Here is a 22,900-nt window from a genome sequence, read left to right on the forward strand (position 1 = left end):
CAGAGGTTATGACAGACTAGCTGAGTACTAGCCTAACTACTTGAAAACAACAGGAGACACATATATTCCCAAGAACATAGAAACGCAGGATCAGGATTAGGCCCATCTACCTCCGAATCTGCTCCATGCTTTCTCCCCATATCTTTTGATCCCTATAGCCCTAAGAACTACGTCTAACTCCTTCTTGAAAGAATTCAATGTTTTGGCCTCAACCATGTTCTGTGGCAGAAAATTCCAGGGGCTGACCACTCTATGGGTGAAGAAATTTCTCCTCATCTCAGTTCTAAATACACTACCCTATAACATTAGACTGTGACTCCCCTCACACCCCCTAATTTGGACTCTCCAGTCATAGGGAACATCCTTCCTGAATTTAGCCTGTCTAGTCCTGTTAGTGGAAGTTACAGGACATATAAGGAAGGTCAGAGATAGCATGCTGGTTACTTTGCTAGTCTACTAATGTGGAGTGTGGGAATAATAATCCAGGTAAAATTCATCTTCAAACCTGACCTTATTGAAACCTCTTTCCAAGACCAGACAACCTCTGAGGAAGAGGAATAAATTACTTTGGCAGTTAAATCCTCCCTACTATCAGTGCGGGCACAGCCATTGTCAATACGATTAACAAATGAGAGACTGGAATGTCTTCTTACCAAAATAAAAGTATCCACCTTCGTCTTTGGGCTGGAAGAATTTGCCTCGGGCCTGTGCATGGACATCAGCTCCCTTTTCAACCAGCAGCTCAACATAATGTTTACAACGGCGTTCAATCGCAATGTGCAGTGCAGTCTGGCCTGAGGCATGAGGGAGAAAATGAAGTCAGGTCTTTTACTCTCATTAAATAATTGAGTATGTTTTGAAGTACAGTTACTGGCAGAATGTAGGAAATGAAAACAACCGTTGGATAGACATTGAAATGCAGAACTGCACCCACAGAAAACAAGTAAGTTGGTTTTTATTCATTCACAGGATGTGGGCATGGCTGTTAGGCCAGCATTTATTGGCCATCTCTTATTTTCGAAGGGGCAGTTAAGTGTCAACCACATTGCTGTGGGTCTGGAGTCACATTTAAACCAGACCAGGTAAGAATGGCAATTTCCTTCCCTAAAGGTAATTAGTCAACTGGTTGGATTTTCCGGACAATAGATAAGTTTCATTGTAATCCTGAGGTTCTTAATTCCAGACTTATTATTGAATTCAAATTCCACCATCCGCCATATTGAGAGTCAAACTTGGATCCGCAAGGACATTACCTGACTCTTTGGATTAATGGCCTTGTCATAATAAAATTAGGCCATCACCTCCCCAGTTTAAAGCTGTAGGAATTCAATTTATGACACTGAGATTAAGTGCAGAACTGCACAATATCATCCATTGCTGTGGTGGAACCAAATGCACAAAACAAATTAATTTACAGCATCAAAACTTGAGAGCAAATACACTTTCAAGAAAGTCAAGTCAACTCTTTGACTCACTGTTGATACATGTGCCCATTGTTGAACTAAGTTTGTAGAAGCCCAACATGATTCTAGTGGGATTTGTCTTTGTGTTTGCTGCAATTTTATTTAGGACATTGCTTCCTTGTTTCTCCCCTCAGAGATTAATTGTGACATGATGTGCATATATCTTTAAGCAGGGGGTTATCTCAAACCATCACCAATCACTACTTCAACATGATAAGACATGTTAGTCCCACAGCTTAAAATAATATTAAAATTTCCAGTGAATGAATGAAACATAATTTGCAATGTTCAAATGAAAAACCACATCAACTCAAGTTTTAAGACTTATGCTGTAACAAACAAACCAAAAGCAATTTGATTAAACAATAGTTCACTGGGAAATTTGTACTGCAAACGCATTTAAATTTTACAATGATTGAAAATCCCCATCTTGGTGATACATTGTTCCATCCCTCAAGTGGACACTTCATTTTTCTATGAAACAGCCCAAAGCTATTCGAAGATCCACTGTGCTTTTTCCAGCTCGGTAACATCTATTCCCTGAACTGATTTTCAGTGTGGGACGAATTGATGCTCCCTCTCTCTAGCCAAAGCTAGGCGAATCTTCCAGTCTGGTTTAAATCATCATAACCTTGGTCTCTTTAATCTGAGTGCTTCATTCTGCTTGGTGATCAATAGAAACTCCATCTCTCTTAGATTCTTGCTTGTTGAGTGAAATACTTTTATTTTTGGAAAAGCTGCAAAACGATCTTACAATGGTTTTGTATTGATTCTTTGCTTGTTAAAGACTATCTCCATGGCAACAAGAACCACATGGACTTTGCATCCAAACCCCTGGAACTCCGTCCCTAACAGAACTGTGAGTCTACATGTAATAGATGAAATTAAAAATCACATAACAACAGGTTATAGTCCAACAGGTTTATTTGGAAGTACTAGCCTTCAGATCACTGTTCGTTCATCAGATAACTGGGGTGGGGGGAGTGGGGGTGGGGAGGCGGTTGGGGTACAGGATCATAAGATACAGAATTTATAGCAAAAGATCAAAGTGTCTTGCAATTAAAACTATATGTTGAACAAATTTCAAAGTCAGTGATTGTGAGGCTGATTTGGTTTGGCTTGCTTATCCTTGTGTTGTAACACTGGTGGTTTGCCGACACTGAGTTAAATGCATGAAGGCTGGAGGAGGATGGTAGCCATGGTCAATGTAGGGATGTTGTTCAGAAGAGGTTGCATGATGGCCAGCCCAGACATTCATTCAGCACACTGCAGCCATTAGGTATTTGCTTTGTTTTACTTGTTGGGATTTAGCACAATTTAGCTTCTTGCTGAATGAGAAGAGGATTGGAGGTATGAAATGAATAGGGTGAGTTGGGATATTAATGAAATACAATATCATGGAAGTAATCTCATTACAGTCAGAGACATTAAGGACATTTAAGCAACTCCTGGACAAGCATATGGACGGCATTAAATTGAGGGATGTGTAGGTTAAGTTGATCTTAGATTAAGATAAATGCTTGGCACAACATCATGGGCCGAAGGGCCTGTACTGTTCTATGTTCTATAAATGTAGATTGCTGTTATGTCTTTCATCTTTGAGAATGGGTTGCAGGCTTCAGTTCACTAGTATATAAATCTCAGAACGTCTTTTAAGTCACACTCTCAAGATAACTTAAGGTTTTATGAAAAAAGGTGACATCTCAGCTCAGACAATGTATTAAAACCCACGCCTTAATACATTATCTGAACTGAGATGTCACCTTTTTTTATAAAACCTTAAGTTATTTTGAGAATATGACTTAAATGAAGTTCTGGAATTTATATATTAATGAACCGAAACCTGCAACCCATTCTAAAAGACGAATGACTAAACAGCAATCTAGGTTTGTTCAGTATATTGTTTAATTGCATTATACTCAAATATTTTGCTATAAATTCTGTGTCTTATGATCCTATCCTACTAGTTACCTGATGAAACAGCAGCACTCTGAAAGCTAGTGCTTCCAAATAAATCTGTTGGACTATAACCTGGTGTTGTGTGTTTTTTAACTTTGTCCACCCCAATCCAACACTGACACCTCCACATCATGTAATAGATGGACTGCACTGGATCAAGAGGGTTTTTACCACCAACTTTTCAAGGGCAATTAGAGATGAATAATAAACGTTGGTCTAGCCAGTGATCTATCATCGCCCCATGTCAAAGTTGTGAACTTTATAACAGTGGGAGATAAGCAGGGAAAAGACCAAGAGCAATGTGACTAACAATAAAAAATTTCCTCTCTGCAGCCACCCCCCCCCCTCCTCCTTATATGATGGAAACTAGTACAGAAGACTACTCTGATCCTGTCCATTTGTACATCAGTTGAGGGATGTCTTCATGGAACGATCAGTCAATCATTTTTAAAATAACAGTCTGATTGAGGAAACTACAAGTAATCATCCAAGTAACCCTCATCTTTAAATAAACCCCTTCACCTTTTTCTTCAGTCTTTGATTCAGAGAAAATAAACTTGAAATAAAACGTCTTCAGCTTCAAGTAATTTTTATGATTACTGTATTTTTTTAATAACAGGATATTTAGAATGCTTCTGTGAGTTTGTATTTACATATCAATTGTATATTTCAATAAATTCAACAAAATATGATCCTTTTAATCTAACTGCACTCTGATTATCTCAGGAATGTGGCTCATGAGTCCAAACATAAATTAGGTGCTTGCTACTCTGCAGCCTGAGATTTAACACTGACTAACCATCGTTGCCATTTACTATAAAACGTTTTGGAAATTTCTGTCCAATGAGATGAACTCAAGGGTCTGATTTCCTGAGAGTGAGGTTCCAAGGTGAAGTCATCTCACTCAGGGTACATTTTGGGAAATCACGAGTCCACTGCTCCTGATTTTGGTCGCTTTAATCTAAGTTGGTCAGATGCACATTTTGCCATCCAGCTTTCTGAGTTGGATCATGCTGCAATGACAGAGGGAGGAGGGGGAGGAGGTCTGCAGAATGTACAGACCCCAAACCCATTTCCGAGGAGGAAGCAGTCACAGATGTGGGTTTTTTCAGAGGAGTTGCTTTAGTGCCCTCCCGGTGCATCAAATGTATGTAAATATAATCTTGTACAAGTTACAAAGGCCTTAGGTTTGATGCCGGATACAGTCAAACTCCAATGTTTGCTTGTTTCTTCATGTATTACCCTGTACAGAACCGAACTGTTTTAGTGTGTATGTGTGTATATAAAAATATTTTTATGAATGAAGAGTGGTCTCTTGAAGTTTGAGTGCAAATCTGAGATCTTTCAGCTTGAGGAGGAGAAGGAGCCTGCAGTGGCTGGTAAGTGAGTGAGAGGGTTCTTCAAATTGTTTGAAAGTAAAATAAACTTTGATAAAGCAGCCATGCCACTGCTGTGGGAGCATTAATCCTCTACAGAGCAGTCTCTGGCTGCAGCCAAACAGAGACAGACAGGAAAGGTCTAGAGGCCTGGTTGGAGTTACTGCCCTCTCTGGCCTACATGAGAATTATCAGCTCTCAGCAGGTAGTAGAAGGGGTTAAATCTAACAGCACTAATCACATCCTGTTTTCATCATCACACGAAGTAATGGAATGTCACCAGAAGATTGCTCCCTCCCTGGTACAACTTTCCGGTTAAGATGAAACCTGAAACAAGACTTGTTCCAATCCAGTTGCTTCTACCTATAACACATCAAAAGAATATTCTGTATTCATTCATTACTACCAAGTCTACCAAAGTCATCGAATTGGGAAACTAAAGGCCATCTGAATGTTACACTCCTTGTTCTTAGCAAGGTTCTTATTCCCTGCACAGCTGTATAGGGAGTAGTTCTATCAGCTTTGAATCTGCCTTAATAAAGTGGATCAGTGTAATTTGGAGCTGCATCACCTGATTTGAAGGCATTTAAGATTGTCAATTAACTTATCAACAACAAAATATCAGGATTTGAACATTTTGCCTTTGCTCCACACATAATCTTTTTTATACACTCATAAAATGTGGGCATCTTTGACTGTCTGACATTTATAGCTCCATCCCTAGTTGCCCTTGACAACGTGATGGTGAGCTGTCTTCTTGAACCTTCTTGAACAGTAGGTTCACCTACAATGCAGTTCGGTTGGATTGTGACCCAGTGACACTGGACAATATATTTCTAAGTCAGGATCTACCTCTGATTTACTGTTACGTTTGACAAAGATAGCAATTAGAATGAATTTTAATAGTGTTCCTCAGATTATTGCTCAGATCCAACATGAGGAAAAATATAGATGCACTCACCAAACAAATTTTTATGTAAATAACTTGTAGATTTCCTTTTAAATTGTGTTTTCTCCACATTTGCATGAACAGTGAGCATGAATCCTCTCGGTAAACCTTCCAAAACCATGTTGTAAAGAACAGCCTCAGAACTTAGTTATGAGGTATGGTTAGCAGCTTGCTTAACTAATATCAAAACACATGTCTTGGCAGTGCTCAGTGATAACAGTCTCATGACTAAATCAGAATGCAGTGGGTTGAAATTCCTCTCGAGATACTGGAGTATATAATCTAAGGTGATAATCCTCCTTCTGAGCCATTCCCTCATGATCAAGGGCAATTTACTGCCTCTTCATTGGAGGTAACTGATAAATCCAATGCACAATCTGGTACTGCTACAAGGAGGCAGGTGATGCTTGATGGGTTGGAGAGTAAGTTTGGATCAAAAGGTTGGAGTGAAGGGTGTATGTGATGCTGCTAACCACCCTATTTGCCAACAGACTTGGAAGATCTTGTAAAGGAATCACTGGTAGTCTTCATCCAGAGCTTTGAGGCCTCTGCTGTGATTGCCCCGATGTATGTGGGAGAGTGGGGATATCTGCTTTCCAGTAAAACGATGACCTTTGACTTGGATTTGGGACACAACACTCTGCTTCTCGATATGGTTGCTCTTCTCATCAGAAACTTACACAAGGCCAGAAAATATCAAGAGCATTGGGTGATTTGGTGGGTTAGAAAATTCTCCCTTAACTCTTTATTGCAGTCTGATGGGAAGAAGCACCCCAAAATTTACCAGCTCCTTACAAAGATCTTGATTTCCTAATTTAAATGAGTTTGAATGGATTGCTATATGCTCACTCCTTATCATCCACAGATCCACATACTGACGAGGTCAGGCCCCAGATCTCAGCATCTTTTTTCTCTTGTTAACTAGTCCGTACTGATCTTATAGTGCTTTGCATTACAGAGGAGAGTTCTGTAGAAGTGATATCCGTAGGAGGTCTGTGCCACTAACCCCCAACCCCAACACACACACACACATACACACACACACACCCACACACACACATGGTTTGGATGGTCAGATAAAGTCAGAGCCCTCCATAGAAACAACACTGTCCACATGACCGTACCAACAAAGATCAAAACTCCTTCCTATCTGCTCCATCTCTCCTGTTAGATTTCCCATCCTGATGGTTCTCATTACTCCGAAGAAACAAAACCACAAGAAATTGTAGGGTTAGAGCTTGCAGAAAATTATAGTACTCCACCCTCCCCCTCTCCCAGACGCAGCATTAACTTAATGCTTTCAACTGAGTGTCAAATCTCAGTTCCCCTTTTATTTTTCACTGAGAGACTGTCCTTTCATTATTTCGTGAGGGGGTGGGATTTGGTGCCAATTAATATCAAGGCCTGAGAAATTGGTCATTTCTCCTTATCAGGGCCTCAAAAGGTGCCAATGATGGGTCTGTATGCTGCGAGGAGGAATCCTACTCTGAAATTCTTCCCTTCTGGCTCTGTCCATAACTTCCACCCAGCATTTACATCGCAACAAATATTCTACATCATTGGAGCAATAAATCATGAACTGGAGACAGAGATGCCCAGAAGTCTCAATTTATTACCTGGATTTCTGGCTACCATTTATACATTTTATCTTCCTAAAGGAAAATAAAGAATTGAAGTCTGTCTCTGCTAAAACTGGCTGCTAATATAAAGAATTCATTTAGGATTTAGCCACCATAACAAACAGAAGAAATCTACCCTTGTGGACTCCTGACTATGATAAATTCCTGTCAGGAAAATACATGTACATTTACCAATGGTGCATGGTCTTCGCACGTCATCTTGTTTTATGATGTAATGAAGGAAGGGATGGTTTGGGGTCAGAGTTGTTAGACAGAGCTCTCTCTGATGTGAGATTTTAAATTTTCTCCATTCAGTACTGAGAGTTAAATGGGCTAATCCATTTGGCAGCAATTAATCATATGGAGGGCAATCAGTACAATATTAGATATTTTCTAATTCAGTTCAGGAATGTTATTATACACCTCTGAAGCAAGTTGGACATTAACTGGGACTCCTGGCTTTGAGGTAGGGACACCACTGTGCTACAAGTGTGTGTTTGTCGGTGTGGTACAGGAGATTTTACCAGAGTTTCAGCTTCCGATGCCACATGCTGCAAATATGTAGACATCCGGTATCTGAAACTCCACCGCCATCCCCCAGGGATGCCTTGTATCAGAGACCCTGGATTAGGTGTTAGGCCCTCAGTGTTCCAGGTTCACACCTTATCTAGCATCTGGGGAGTAAGAGAGGAACCCATTTAGGTTGAAGCCTCCTTCCAACCCACAACAAGAACTTGATGACACGAGGGGAATGGAGAAGGATGTCATTTGGCAAAGGAGAGCATACACGGGCCTTGTCCTAAACTGACAGAAGAAGCCAACATATCATCCATTGTCCACCTGAGGTGAGGTCCAGGCAGGATCTTTGGTCTATTTCACAGACAGTACCAATTCAATGGAATCTGTTATTATCCTGAGGTAAGGAGCCAATGAGGTACCCAAAGAGAAGTCAGTCACTAACTCCCCACACTTTCTTGCCTCAGTCACAGGCATGTTCAATCACATTGTGCAGCCTCCTCAGTGGGAGATACACTAATGTACAAATACTAGCACAGGTGCCTGGCTGTGATGACCATCCACCTTGCTCCACACCACCTGCACAGGTACTCCGTGATATCAAGAGTAGTTACAAATTGAGTACTTCCTGTCCAAGGAAAACTGTTGGTGGACTTTCCACTACCAAATGCAGACAGGAACAGCCTCAGCTGTCATGCCTCCATAGTAGACTAGCCTGTCAATGTTTTCTCTTTCGGCTCACACATCAATAAAATATTTGTTGAGGCTCCAAGTAGAGGTCAAACTGCAGGAGAGGAAATGGAGAAGGGTTCCATTTTAGAGTCACCCACAAATTAAGTTCACTCATTATTCACATAGCCGACTGAATACAAATATTTAATCCCACTTGAAGTTTAAAGAACTGGTTTAAGATAAGGCACAAACAAACAAAAACAAACATTAATGCACAGCTACTGGTTTCTCACCTCTGTAATAAACATCCCGGAACGGTGCATTGATGAACTCTCGAAGGTTTCCTGTTTTTTCTGCTATCTCAAGCACCACAGGAATGGTATCATTCTTTCCATTGGTTAGGTTTAACAGTGCTTTTGGCAAACATGTTTTCCCTGTCGAGGGTTCTGGGAACAAGGGAAAGATCGGAGGAAAGTTATTCTGAAATCCCAAAACACCGCTCCACAATCACATGAACACATTGGATTTAATTTTCCCCTTCCTTCAATGCATTTCAAGGTTTTACGGCAACAGACAATAGTTCTGGGTCAGACGGCCCATTTCTTTGAGGGACGTGTTTAGAAATGTTTAGGCTATAAACGAGGGTCAGATTTTCTTGTCCCAATTCAGGACAGAATAAAATATAAAATAATAAAAATAAAAAAGCCTCCCTTCCTGAAGAGGCTTGAGCAGCAGGGAAAGTGACTTGGGCATGTTGAGATCATCAGCAAACATGTAAAGGGCTCAATCTCCCAAGGTGTTCCCAACAGGCAGGAACCAGTGACACTTGGAAATGAATTTACCAGAGGTCCATTTAAGGATAAGTTGGGACAGTATGTCTCCTTCGTCAGTTTGACTGGTTTCTCCTTCTAGGTCACGAGGCTGGAGGTGCCCATTAGCAATTCCCTGAGGCTGACCAGCAGCAGGTCTGGCGGGGTGCCAGATATGCTGGAACAAGTTTATTATCTACAATTAAGTAGTGAAATCTTAGCTAAAGAAACTACTGAACAGCACAAACATTTCAACAAGTATCCATTCCCTGCCCAAACATGTATCCCACCTCTCCATTTGCCGAGATCCCACAGACTCCCTCATTTTTTACAACCATGCACATGATTTGGGCTAAAATGTGCTTCATTTTGCTGGTGTTCTGCCTCCATTCTCACTCCTACCCCAGCCACTAATGGTGTGGAAGACCCATTCTAAGAGTCATTCAGGTCCCAGCCTGTGGGATCCATGTTTCACAGTAGACTGGACATGAAGTCGATTTCACTTCCCAGTTCCCAGCTCCAATGAAAAAATCTGACCTCAAAAATTTGAATACCATAAAGTATTTACTTTTTCTTCTCAACTCTGTGTATAATGATTAAAGCTGAATTATTGCTGGTAAGATATTTCAATTGCTTACAATTTTTCATCATGAAATAAGCAAACTCACATTCCCCTCATCTCACTCCATAGCTTATCCTGTCTCTTTTCAGTGTTGGAACTGTGGAAATGACGGTATAAATATAGAGTAGCTCAGTGCACCATAGAATGTTAAACAGCTTTCTATAATCTGATCATCTTGGCTTTCCAGCGCTCTTTCTAAACTTCTTGAATGATCATTGGTCCTCATGTGAAAACATTTGGCTGTGCCAACATTCTTGAAGCTCCCACACTTCAGCATTGACTGTCCAAGATTGTGGCCAACCAGAGATACAAAATTGTACCACTCGTAGCCAAGAACTGAGTAACAAAGTGTATTTATTTTTGGCAAAGTACACTCATGCTTTATCTAAAATAACAGTCAATGTCAGAAAAGGCTGGTTGGAGTTAATAATTGCCCCTGGGATTTCACAGCTGTAAAGAATTAAACAGCTGTCAGACCTGCAACACTCTTCAAGTATCTATCCATTACAGATCTCATGACAGCGTAAAAAGTGAGGACCTTTTTATGCATCTTTCAGATTCAGGAACAATCCTGTATTTATTGATGACACTACTGTATAAATTAATGTGCATTGTACCCTACATTCTGTAGGTTTTGAATTGATTTTGTGCTGCATAGATTCTTAGCTAACTTTTGTTTCGATTGTTGACCCATTCTTTAATCTTTAGATTCAGGGCTTACCTGTCTTCAATGCATTCATTAACAACCACACAATGGAAATGTTTAAGAGGCATTTAGACAGATACTTGAACAGGCAAGGAATAGAAGGATACAGACAGTGTTCAGGCAAATGGGAATGGCATCATGATCAGCGTAGACGTGGTGGGCTGAAGGGCCTGTTCCTGTGCTGTACTGTTCTACGTTCTATGTCAATCCTGTGTTCTACAGATTCACAAACAACCATCTCTTCTTTAATTTATGAATAATCCTGCATTCTATAGGTTCACTAATAAACCTGTATTTTACATAGTCGCAAATAATTCTGCATTCTATACATTCACAATTGTTCCTGCATTCTACAGATTTGTGGCTGATCCTAGATTTTATAGAGCAATGCCCTATTCTTAATTCTATGGATTTGTTCCCGATCCTGCATTTTATAGATTGTGGTCAACTGTATGTAATAGGTTTGTGGGCGATACTGTAAGTGTAAATTCTGAATTGATTTTTAAATTCTTGGCTGATTTTATAATCTATAGATTCACAGTTGATTCTTTAAATCCCTGAAGCAAACTATGATATTTTCTTATGTGACCACTCCTGGTACCTTGTCACTGGTATGTGATACTTGGTAAGGGCTATTTTGGGGTAGTTCACTCTCACCTACCCTCCTCTGTCTTTATTTCATCTTAGGTCTAACTATTGGTCAGCAGGAGAGGATACACAATCCCCACCTTCTCAGATACATCTGCTCCCTTCAAAAAGTGGAGTAGAACTCCTTGTCTCCATCCACAGATTATGTGTAACTTGAGTACATTGGTGAAGCCAATGTAACCTCCACATTAACCCCTTCAGGGTCATTACCATACACAACATACCACCCTGAAGTTCATCAAAACTAATGAGCAATCATCAGCCTCTTGTAAACCATCTCCAAACTCTTCCTTGGAGATTGTTTCATTTTCCCACAGAACATAGCATGACACAGAAGGCAATGCACAGCACGGCAGATCACATCACAACGTAGAATGTCAGACTATAACATACCAGAGAATATCATAAAATCCAAAGAGACTAGGAACATGGTTCCTACTAACTTTTTAAGGAACATCCACTCCCCTAACCACAGTTTCAAACAATAGGGTAAGAAAATTACAGGGGACAGTTGTGCCACAACACTGATTTTAAAATCCCTGATTGTAACTGCTGTGGTTTGCTAAACACACTGGGAGCAAAAGCCATTCCTTTGCGGTTGAACAGCACAATGGGGCAGAATTACCGTTTGGGCATTCATTATCGTTTGGTCAGACCAGGCTCTGCTTGTGGCCCACAATCATCACTGATGGTAAATGTCAGCCTCGGTAAGTACTGATCCTGGAGCTGTAAGCCAGCACTGCTCAGTGCCTTAACAAGAGCGATTTGATGGGGAACCATTTTCTCACAACAAGAATCCTGACTCTAGTGATTGTCAATTCATTCAAACTTATTAAACCTTATTCTGAACTTCTCTATTATGCATCTCCAACTCCAATTGAACTAAAAGTGGTGAAAATGTTTCAGTTAGCATTTGAAAGACTAAAATATTCTGGACTCCAGAAAACTCCAGGAAATATTCTGGATTCATGTGAAACCTTTTTTTGGTTCAAATGTTCACAGAACTGCTGTTCCTCCCAAAATCTTCTGTTTTTGTTTCAGATACATAGCATTTGTCATTTTACTTTTGTGTTGGTATCTCACAGTCATTCTCACTCTGATTTTACTTCCAGTTTAGAGAGAGATTGACATTAGAAATGCAACAGGAGTAGACAATTCAGCCTATATCCTCTGCTATCCAATACGATCACAGCTGATCTTCTATCTGAGATTCACTTTCCTCCCTATTCCCATATGCCATCTTCCCTTTTCTCTTCAAAGAATCTATCAGCCCCGATCAACAACTGAACATCCACAGCTCTCCAGGTAGAGAATTCCAAAGCTTCAGGACATACTGATTGATGAATCTTCTCCTCATTTCACTCCTAAATGGCTGACCCCTTCTTCTGAAGACTGTGGTCCCAAGTTCTAGGTGCTTACCCTTGCAGAATCTATCTTGTCAAGACCCTTAATAATTTTTTATGTTCCAACAAGATCATCTCTCATTATTCTAAAGGTTAGGGAACCTAACACCTTGTACCCTCCCCACTACCCCCTGGCAAGAATATCCTTTCTTAGAATCAACATTGTCCCACCAAGATTCCATATAATTACAGGAAGATCCTTTGTCACTTTTCGATAATGGGTTACATATAATAAGTTTCCCTAATTTCCGGTGTGCAGTAAGTGGAGGGAAATTGCAAAGGTGTTCTTTTATAAGAAACATTTACAATCTTATTACAATCAACTTACAAAGGAAGTATTCTCCCTATGCGTTTTATCTTGCAGCAGAGACAAATCCTCTCTCCAAATGTTCATAAGTAAAGGCAGTCTTGAAGAGGTGAGAATGAGAACACTGAAATTAACATGTCTTACTACTTGAACATTCAGAGCTTAATGAAGTCTCAAAGTGCTTACAACTTCAGTGGTACCCAATACAAATCCTTTGTATTTTCACATTACCTCGAAATTCCTCATCCGTCAGACGCTTCTTTTGACTCAGTAGAAAGACAAGCAGGCCGTCCAGTTCGGCTACAGACCCTTGTGACACAACCTCAAACAGAAGGGCCCTGTTAAAGACCTTCAGAACAGGTGGTGGTTCTGGTGCAGGCGCCTTTACTTTTGGACTGTTTTTACTGGAGGGGGAGAAAAAGGACATAAGGTGGAGTTTTAAAGGGAGAAATAGTTTTCAAAGCTGGTCACTTGTTCAAAGTGCAATTTACCCTTAAATTGATTCATTAACATTGTTCGTTGAAAAACGTCTAAACATTCATCAACCCCTGCAGAATATACCTGATGTGACTTTTTGTAATTGGTGAAATTAAATAACCAAGTTGAGGAATTTACATTTGGGAGAATGTTGGTATCAAACACTCTCAACTCAATTTCAGGATGATGGAATTCAGAATAACACACATTTACCATACCCTAATAACTGGCTTTAGCCTCATACTCAAGGAATCACTGTGACAATTATACTTCCTTTACATCAAATCTATTTCTTCTCTTTCCCAGTGAGACTACCAGTAAGAATCATAGAATTATTATGGCACACAGCCAATCAGTCCATCAAGTCCATGTCAGCTCTCTGGATGGCAATCCAGTCAGTTCCATTCCCAGCTCCAGCCATGTAACCCAGGAAGTTTATTGCCTTCAGTTTGGAGTCACTGATGATCTTTGTTTCCAATACTCTCATAGGCAGAAAGTTCCAGGTCATTCCCACTTTAATTGCTGCCAAATTAGTCACTTTTCTTTCTTATACAATCAAGCACTCATCAGTTGAGATTGTTTCTCATGATACATTCCAGTAATATATTTCAAAAACTAATTATCAGAGCTATTTTACTGGCCAAGAAGATTTTGTTTTGGTTTGTTCTGACTATATTTTTCTCCGTCCTTTTCCATATCCATTCCTTTCAGGACTGGCTATAACTCCACACTGAAGAATAGCACTCCCAAACAACTGGCTGCTCTTCAAGTGAGATCCTGTTTGCTGGGTTCTTGGAAAAATGAAGGGGGCCTTAGATTCAAACCCATTCACATCTTCACCCGATATCTGCACAAGTCAGTGGCTAATAATCAGAACAGTGCTGTCAGTCCCTGTACACAGTATAAGGCCTGTAACTAAGGGCTGCTTTGTAATTCAGCAAGTTTGTAATACTCCATACTGAGAATTATATTGAGTTACAGAATCAGGAATTCTTTCTGTCTGACCCATTAATTTATTTAATAGGACTTTATTTATTTAGTTAAATCAGGTAATTCAACACACACAAACATCCTATCCTTTTGAAATCTAACGGTACAAGATTATTGCAGCAAAGACACTTATTTCACAGTTATGTTAGATAACCACCATTTTTACACAACAGGGATCTCCTCATGCCTCAGAGGTTATGTCTGATGTCAAATGGCAGTCAACCAAGTATCAGGAACCTCAGTTACTCTTGATACATTAGGGAGGATACTTCACATACCAATGTATCTTCCAGAACACCCATGTCTCCAACTGCCACCCAACTTCTCTCTACAAGCCCTGTATTGCTTAGGAACACTGGGCTACAGAGGACCAGACATGGCCATCCTCATCCATTCATCAGGATGATCCCAGACTTAAAATTAATCTTCGCCAGCGGTGTCACAAACATCTTCCCAATCCCTGGGTAATGAAGGAGACAAATCAGATCGGGTTCCTGCTCTTGATTGCTAAACATGAACCAGTGTTGAAATATATTTATATTTTGATATCAGACTGAGGATAGAACTATTTCAGCTTTAATGTCCTTGCACTGTCCTGTTCACACATCAAGATTAGCCCAGACACTGAATGTAACTCTCATATTTCAGAGTCAGTGCCCCAGGAGAACAAAATGAAGGATGAATACAATAAGATCAAGAAAGTTCTGCAGTAGAAGTAACCTTTTATGCATTAATCTTCCAGAATACTGGTGCTTTTTTAATTCCAGCCTCTTGCATCCCCAATTTTAATTGATCTACAAAGGTGACCATGCCTTCAGCTACCTAGCCCTAAGGTCTGAAATCCCTTTTGTTAACCCCAGCCATCTCTCTCTCCTCCTAGAAGTCAATCTCCTCAACTAGGCATCTGGTGATCTGTTCTAATATCGTTTTATTTGACTTGGTGACAAATTCTGTTCAATATTTGCTCTTGTATAGTGCCTTGGGACACAATGCTATCATTAAAAACACTATATACATGCAGATTGTTGTTCTTGAGTGGATTGTTGTGGCTATTCTTGCAATAGCCTTTTTCGAAAAATTCAATTCAGAGGCAACTGTATTAATATTAAAATGCAGCACCTCGAGGGAAACTTTTTGGGAGATCTTTTTCCTTAATTGTTTCCAAACATGCAAATACAATGACATAAATTGAGTTAATAAGCAAGGCTAAAATCAAACTATGGGTTTTTAAAAATTAGTGTTTTGATGTAAATGGGTTAATGATTTTATTATATTAGATAAAGAACTATTTCACAAGATTTTGCACGTTCATTACTAACTGCACACAGTAGTTTCAAACACTTTCGCAAAGACAGTGTCCCTTTTACATGCAACAGCAATTTCTACAGATTTATAAATAATTTGAACACGCTGGGAAATATTCCCCACTTTTAAAGAAATGACATGTTTTTCATAATGAGATCATCCATGGTTACTTCAATAAACCTAAATGATTACACCCTGTTCTGGCAAAAACAGCAGATGTAACAGAACACTATTCACCATTCAAAATATTCATGTCTTAAAGCACAAAGATTGTGAAAAAACACAGTTCAGGTGCACAGACTGCAACTTTATAACCACAAGCTCAAGCAGAAAATCCCGGCACACTGTGCTGCAAGAAAATATTTGCAAGAAATACTCTGTTGGAACTGAAGGAGAAATATTCATTCCCAAACCACATGTATGCGTGAGCAACTTACTCAAACACCACCTCACATAGGTTGCATTCATCTGCAAGACAACTTTTTTTTCTCTATTTTTAAGTCTCAACATGATATTCAGGAAAAAACCCAAATGACTTTTAGTGGGTTTTTGTGACCAGCACCAGTCATTGAGCTGAATTCTTCTAATTAGCTCCCTGTTCACTTCTATGGGAAATGGAGGCAAAAAAAATATGAAGCCCTCAGATTATTAAATCCTTTTCCTGGAAAATGCTGTCTGTCTCACTTGTAAAAAATCATCTACAATGCACAGCTATATAGCTCCTTTGATGATTAAAAGAAATCCAAAACAGTTCAAAGTAAAAATGGACAGGGAATTGAATGTGAGAGGGAGCAATTACAAAGACTGACTAATGATTTAGTTCCAAAGGTGGCATTTAAGGAAAAAAAAGGAGGAAAAGACATGCAGACATGACTGTTTAAAGAGGAAAGTTTTGAGCTGATGGTGTTTCTGTCAGGAAGTGTGGAGTGAAGAGAGGGCAAATATACAATAGACCCAAGACAAGGGCAAGGGGGTTAAAGGAAATATGCAAGAGTCAGGGAGTTTGTAGAGGTAGAGAGGCTCCACGAGGAATTATACAAGAACACTTATTTAGTGCACTCAAGAAAGGATATGGTAGAACTTGGCCAGAATGTTCTGTCAAAATATCAGCAAGGCTAATGGTTCTCACCATTATAAATATAAGGTACAGTAACTTCAGGACAGCAGCAGATGCACAGGTATATTTCCAGAGGTTACTGCTGGGTTCTCCTGCTCTGCTGTCAGTTTTATAAAAATAGCATCTCACCTTTAACTTGTCTTTTTTTGTAAATAACTTTGTTTTATTTACTTTTTAAACTCATCACTAGAAAGTTAGGTCTAATCATTTTACATACAAGGAATCTTTTAATGACATGATAAATATTAATGGCTGCAAAACAACATCTTTGACACTAAAAATTAACTATTATAAATGTAGAGTCTCATTCCTTCAGGTTTTGAACTTTTTATAAAGTTTAAATGTCAGACTTTGAAATTTAAAAATGCTTACTATTACTTTATGTCTCCTTTTCTTGCTCTCTCTTAATCCAGATGTATTTTTCCTTGCCAAGCCCATTCTTTCTACAGATTTGATGTCATAGTCAATTCTTTAATTCAACCTCCTCTCAGTCTTCCTATGTTTATTTCCCAGTATTTAAGTCTCATTGCTTATGGAAGTACAATGTTGAAATGTCCCTAATGCCTTTACTGCGTTGGTATAAGTTCACATTTCCAGTAGGCTTGTGAGCAAAAATATTTTTGAAATGAAACTTGCAGAGCCAGGTCTGACAACCAGCAGATATCAACATATGCCCCATTCTGACAAGTTCTTGCTCTATGCTTTGAACATAAAATCTGGAATAGGAAGCCTAAAGATGCAAATTCACTCCTACCCCAAAATATCTGTTCATAATTATCTAATAAATATTTTATGTCTGCAAGATAGTGTACTTGGTTTAGCTTCGTCTTGGTGTACTCTCACTGGTTTAATATCTTTACTGTGATAAACAACCCAAATAGCTTTTGGATACTGTGACAATTCCCCAATTCAATGGTTACAACTTAGCCTGGAAGCAGAAAAGTAACTTATGTCTGAGCTTGTTGTGCGTGCTGTCATTCCATATCTTCTAAAGGGCTTAGTGGTTTAGTGTGAGTCCTTAGAACATAGAACATAGAACATAGAAGAATACAGCACAGTACAGGCCCTTTGGCCCTCGATGTTGCGCCGATCCAAGCCCACCTAACCTACACTAGCCCACTATCCTCCATATGCCTATCCAATGCCCGCTTAAATGCCCATAAAGAGGGAGAGTCCACCACTGCTACTGGCAGTGCATTCCATGAACTCACGACTCGCTGAGTAAAGAACCTACCCCTAACATCTGTCCTATACCTACCATCCCTTAATTTAAAGCTATGCCCCCTCGTAATAGCTGACTCCATATGTGGAAAAAGGTTCTCACGGTCAACCCTATCTAAATCGCTAATCATCTTGTACACCTCTATCAAGTCACCCCTAAACCTTCTTTTCTCCAATGAAAACAACCCCAAGTGCCTCAGCCTTTCCTCATACGATCTTCGAACCATACCAGGCAACATCCTGGTAAACCTCCTCTGCACCCGTTCCAGTGCCTCCACATCCTTCCTATAGTATGGGACCAAAACTGCACACAATACTCCAGGTGCGGCCGCACCAGAGTCTTATACAACTGCAACATGACCTCAGCACTCCGGAACTCAATTCCTCTACCAATAAAAGCCAGTACGCCATATGCCTTCTTCACCACACTATTTACCTGGGTGGCAACTTTCAGAGATCTGTGTACATGGACACCAAGATCCCTCTGCTCATCCACACTACCAAGTATCCGACCATTAGCCCAGTACCCCATCTTTTTGTTATTCTTCCCAAAGTGAATCACCTCACACTTAGCTACATTGAATTCCATTTGCCACCTTTCTGCCCAGCTCTGCAGCTTCTCTATATCCTTCTGTAACCTGCCACATGCTTCCTCACTGTCAGCAACTCCTCCGACTTTCGTATCATCCGCAAACTTGCTCACCTAACCTTCTAACCCCTCTTCCAGGTCATTTATAAAAATGACAAACAGCAATGGTCCCAAAACAGATCCTTGCGGAACACCACTAGTAACGGCACTCCAAGATGAACCTTTACCATCAACTACTACCCTCTGTCTTCTTCCAGCCAGCCAATTCCTAATCCAAGCCTCCAACTCACCCTCAATGCCATACCTCCGTATTTTTTGAAGTAGCCTACCATGGGGAATCTTATCAAACGCCTTACTAAAATGCTTCTGGTCTAACAAGAAGAATGTGGGAGAGTAAACAAGACATTGTTTATTGTGTCTATGCAACAGTTTACTGGCCATAAGAATAGGTTATACATTTCAACAAAGACTGGTTATCCTTAGATCCAGCTGCCAAAAAAAGCTACTTTACTGCCTCACCAAGTCTCCTGACAGTATAATTTTAGGTGGAGCTTACTGCACTCAATCAAGTGTTAATCCTTTCAGATGTATATACAACATCTCCTTTGATACTTTGTTTTTGAAAATTATTATTAACACATGTTTGTTTATATAATTATGTTCACAACTGGCCCATCTCCCCTAAATCTTTGGCTTTACAAACTCAAACAATCTGGAGGATTTATTAGTCTCGTTGAACAGGTTCTCTTTAGACTTGGATGACTAATAGTCTGCTGGATAGAATGTGGTTGTCTGAGTGGATATTTAATCTCTTCTACTTCTTTTGTGGAGGACATCACTCCTGTTAGAGCAGGTACCTTTTCTTCGTAGTATCTGGAATTGTTAGACATTGCTTGTCTCTTCTTAGTGGTGTCCTCCATGGAGCTGTTTACATCACAATTTCAATTTGTATCAGTGAAGTTTTCTTTTCAATCTGCCTGCAGATTTCAGATGAAGTAGATGAATTTCTTTCTTCAACTTGTTGATTAGTTTGGACTTTCTTATTCATCCAATGAACTACTTGTGAGATCCCTGGTACATTTCTGGAATAGTGATACCCAAAAGTTCCCTCTTGTTTGCTGTCATATCCAGTATGAGGGTTCTTCTTTGGAAGGTAGGGAGGTCAGATTGCCTACTTGAACATGTCCTTTCCAAGTCATCTCAGCATCTCATGTGTGACTTGGATTTGTCATAGCTAGTTGCTCACTGTGCTTGTTTAAAGGCTGCTTTCCTGCTAGTTACTGCTTTCCATCTCATTCATTGCATGAAACAAAACTTTTTATTGCAAAGCAATTAACTTCATGGAATTCTGCTTTTTGTTCAGGTTCCACCCTGTAAAATCTTCTATCAGTTTATCATTAACTGGCTATGTCCTGACCAGGTTTTCCTTGACATTTGTTGTTTAACCCCTTTTCCAAATTTTGAATGAGATTGTAGTGATTGTGGTTGTGAAATACTTAGAGGTTTCTGAAACAAAAACATAAATTACTGGAGAAACTCAGCAGGTTTGGCAGCATTTGTGGGGAGAAAGCAGAGTTAATGTTTTGGGTCCAGTGTCCCTTCTTCAGAATACTGTTCTGAAACATTAGCTCAGTTTCTGTCTCCAAGATGGTCTCAGATTTGCTATTTTTCTCCAGTGGTTTCTGTTTTCGTTCAGATTTCCAGCATTTGCAGTTCTTTGTTTTATTTTACGTATAGGCTTCTGTTGTTATAGTTCTGAAAGGGTTGATATTGAAGTTACCTTAAGCTGCACCCAATCTGATGATCTGATATTGTCTTTGGGTGAAAAAGAGCCAGTCTAGCACAAGGTCCTGATGGAGACAGATGTGTCATCCTGCTCCTGCTAGTCTTTGCAATTAGTTAATGTGATTTGTACCTATTGCTATCATGAAATAAGCTGCATCTTGTTATGTAAAACAAGAGTCTCTTTGTGAGAAGACTTAACAGTGGTTTATCCTCTACTACTGCTAATTAATTGACAGATAGATTGATTTTTTGTTGTCACATGCACCGATATACAGTGAAAGGTGTTGTTTTGCATGCTATACAGACAGATGGTACCCTACATAGTGAATCAGGATAGCAGAACAGTGTGCAGAATACAGTGTTACAGCCACAGAGAAGGTGCAGAGAGAGAGAGATCAGAATTAATATTTGAGAGGTCTGTTCAAAAGTCTGATAACAGTGGGGAAGAAGCTGTTCTTGAATTTTTTTCATACTTGAATTCATTCATTTTTATCTTATGCCCAATGGAAGAAGGTGGGACAGAGCATAACAGGGGTGGGAGGAGTCTTTGATGATGTTGGTTGCTTTCCTGAGGCAGTGGCAAGTACAGACAGAGTCAGTGGATGGAAGGCTGGTTTGTGTGATGGACTGGGTTGTGTTCACACTCTGTAATTTCTTCTGATCTTGGGCAGAGAAGTTGCTAGTCCACGCTGTGAGCTTAAAGCAACATTTCCAACCAGCCATATACTTTTAGCCAAACGACTAGTAAGGCAGCTAAGGAAAAATTTGTAAAATAGTTGCTGATTTAAGTTTTACAAACCAGAGAGAGAGGGGATGAAAAATTGTGCAGTTTAGGTGGATTGTCCATGCTAAATTGCCTAGAGTGTCGAGGGATGTGCAGGCTAGGTGGGGTAGCCATTGCAAATGCAGGGTTACAGGGATAAAGTAGGTAGGAGGGTGAGTCTGGATGAGGGACTGTTTGGAGGGGGCAGTGTGATTTTGATTGGCCCAAATAGCCTCCTTCCACACTGTACGGATTCTATGAAAACCAGATTCATTCACACAGAAGTGGTCTCTAACAGCAGAGTTGCTGTTAGTGGCAGTTTCCAAATAGTTAGAACTGGGGTGAAGTCCTAGGTTACTCAGGAGAAAACTCCAGAAGCAGAGAGTCATGGAGAAGAAAATATCCATGTGGCTGCTGAAGCTATGGGTTTAGGGAATTTATGTTAAGTAGTACAAACATAGGAACATAGGAAACATAGGCTATTCAGCCCCTCAAGCCTGTTATGCCATTTAATAAGGTCATAGCTGATCCGATTTAGATTTAGATCTTTATTGTCACGTAATCTTAAGTAGAGGAATACAGGAGTATGGTGACAAGTGTGCAAAGTCACCATTCTCCAGAGTGATCTTAGTATACAAATGACAGGATTAAAAACAAAAGCAAATATATCATCAATAGTCACAGGTGAGGTGCCGGAAGAGTGGAGGTTAGCAAACATGGTGTCACTGTTTAAGAAGGGCGGTAAAGACAAGCCAGGGAACTATAGACCGGTGAGCCTGACCTTGGTGGTGGGCAAGTTGTTGGAGGGAATCCTGAGGGACAGAATGTACATGTATTTGGAAAGGCAAGGACTGATTCGGGATAGTCAACATGGCTTTGTGCGTGGGAAATCATATCTCACAAACTTGATTGAGTTTTTTGAAGAGATAACAAAGAAGATTGATGAGGGCAGAGCAGCAGATGTGATCTATATGGACTTCAGTAAGGCATTTGACAAGGTTCCCCTTGGGAGATAGGTTAGCAAGGTTAGATCTCATGAAATACAGGGAGAACTAGCCATTTGGATACAGAACTGGCTCAAAGGTAGAAGACAGAGGGTGGTGGTGGAGGATTATTTTTCAGACTGGAGGCCTGTGACCAGTGGAGTGCCACAAGGATCGGTGCTGGGCCCCCTCTACTTTTTGTCATTTACATAAATGATTTGGATGCGAGCATAAGAGGTACAGTTAGTAAGTTTGAAGATGACACAAAAATTGGAGGTGTAGTGGACAGGGAAGAGGGTTACCTCAGACTACAACAGGATCTGGACCAGATGGGTCAATGGACTGAGAAGTGGCAGATGGAGTTTAATTCAGATAAATGCGAGGTGCTGCATTTTGGGAAAGCAAATCTTAGCAGGACTTATATACTTAATGGTAAGGTCCGAGGGAGTGTTACTGAACAAAGAAACCTTGGAGTGCAGGTTCATAGCTCCTTGTAAGTGGAGTCGCAGGTACATAGGATAGTGAAGAAGGTGTTTGGTATGCTTTCCTTTTTTTGGTTGGTTAGGCCACTGTTGGAATATTGCATGCAATTCTGGTCTCCTTCCTATCGGAAAGATGTTG

At 40.0% G+C, this 22,900-nt stretch overlaps 1 protein-coding gene across 1 annotated transcript in view; it reads right to left on the reverse strand.

Annotated features, from left to right (window-relative positions):
- The window catches only part of LOC122562564 (transient receptor potential cation channel subfamily V member 4-like), a 168,512-nt gene that overhangs the window by 51,610 nt on the left and 94,002 nt on the right, over nt 1–22,900 (reverse strand). The window contains exons 7-9 of the mRNA XM_043715497.1: nt 13,281–13,453; nt 8,848–9,000; nt 654–794 (exon numbers count right to left, since the gene is read on the reverse strand). Of these exons, the coding sequence (XP_043571432.1) occupies nt 654–794; nt 8,848–9,000; nt 13,281–13,453 (467 nt within the window). The remainder of the gene's footprint in view (nt 1–653; nt 795–8,847; nt 9,001–13,280; nt 13,454–22,900) is intronic.

Source organism: Chiloscyllium plagiosum, chromosome 25, assembly GCF_004010195.1.
Source record: "Chiloscyllium plagiosum isolate BGI_BamShark_2017 chromosome 25, ASM401019v2, whole genome shotgun sequence".
NCBI classification, from domain to species: Eukaryota; Metazoa; Chordata; class Chondrichthyes; order Orectolobiformes; family Hemiscylliidae; genus Chiloscyllium; species Chiloscyllium plagiosum.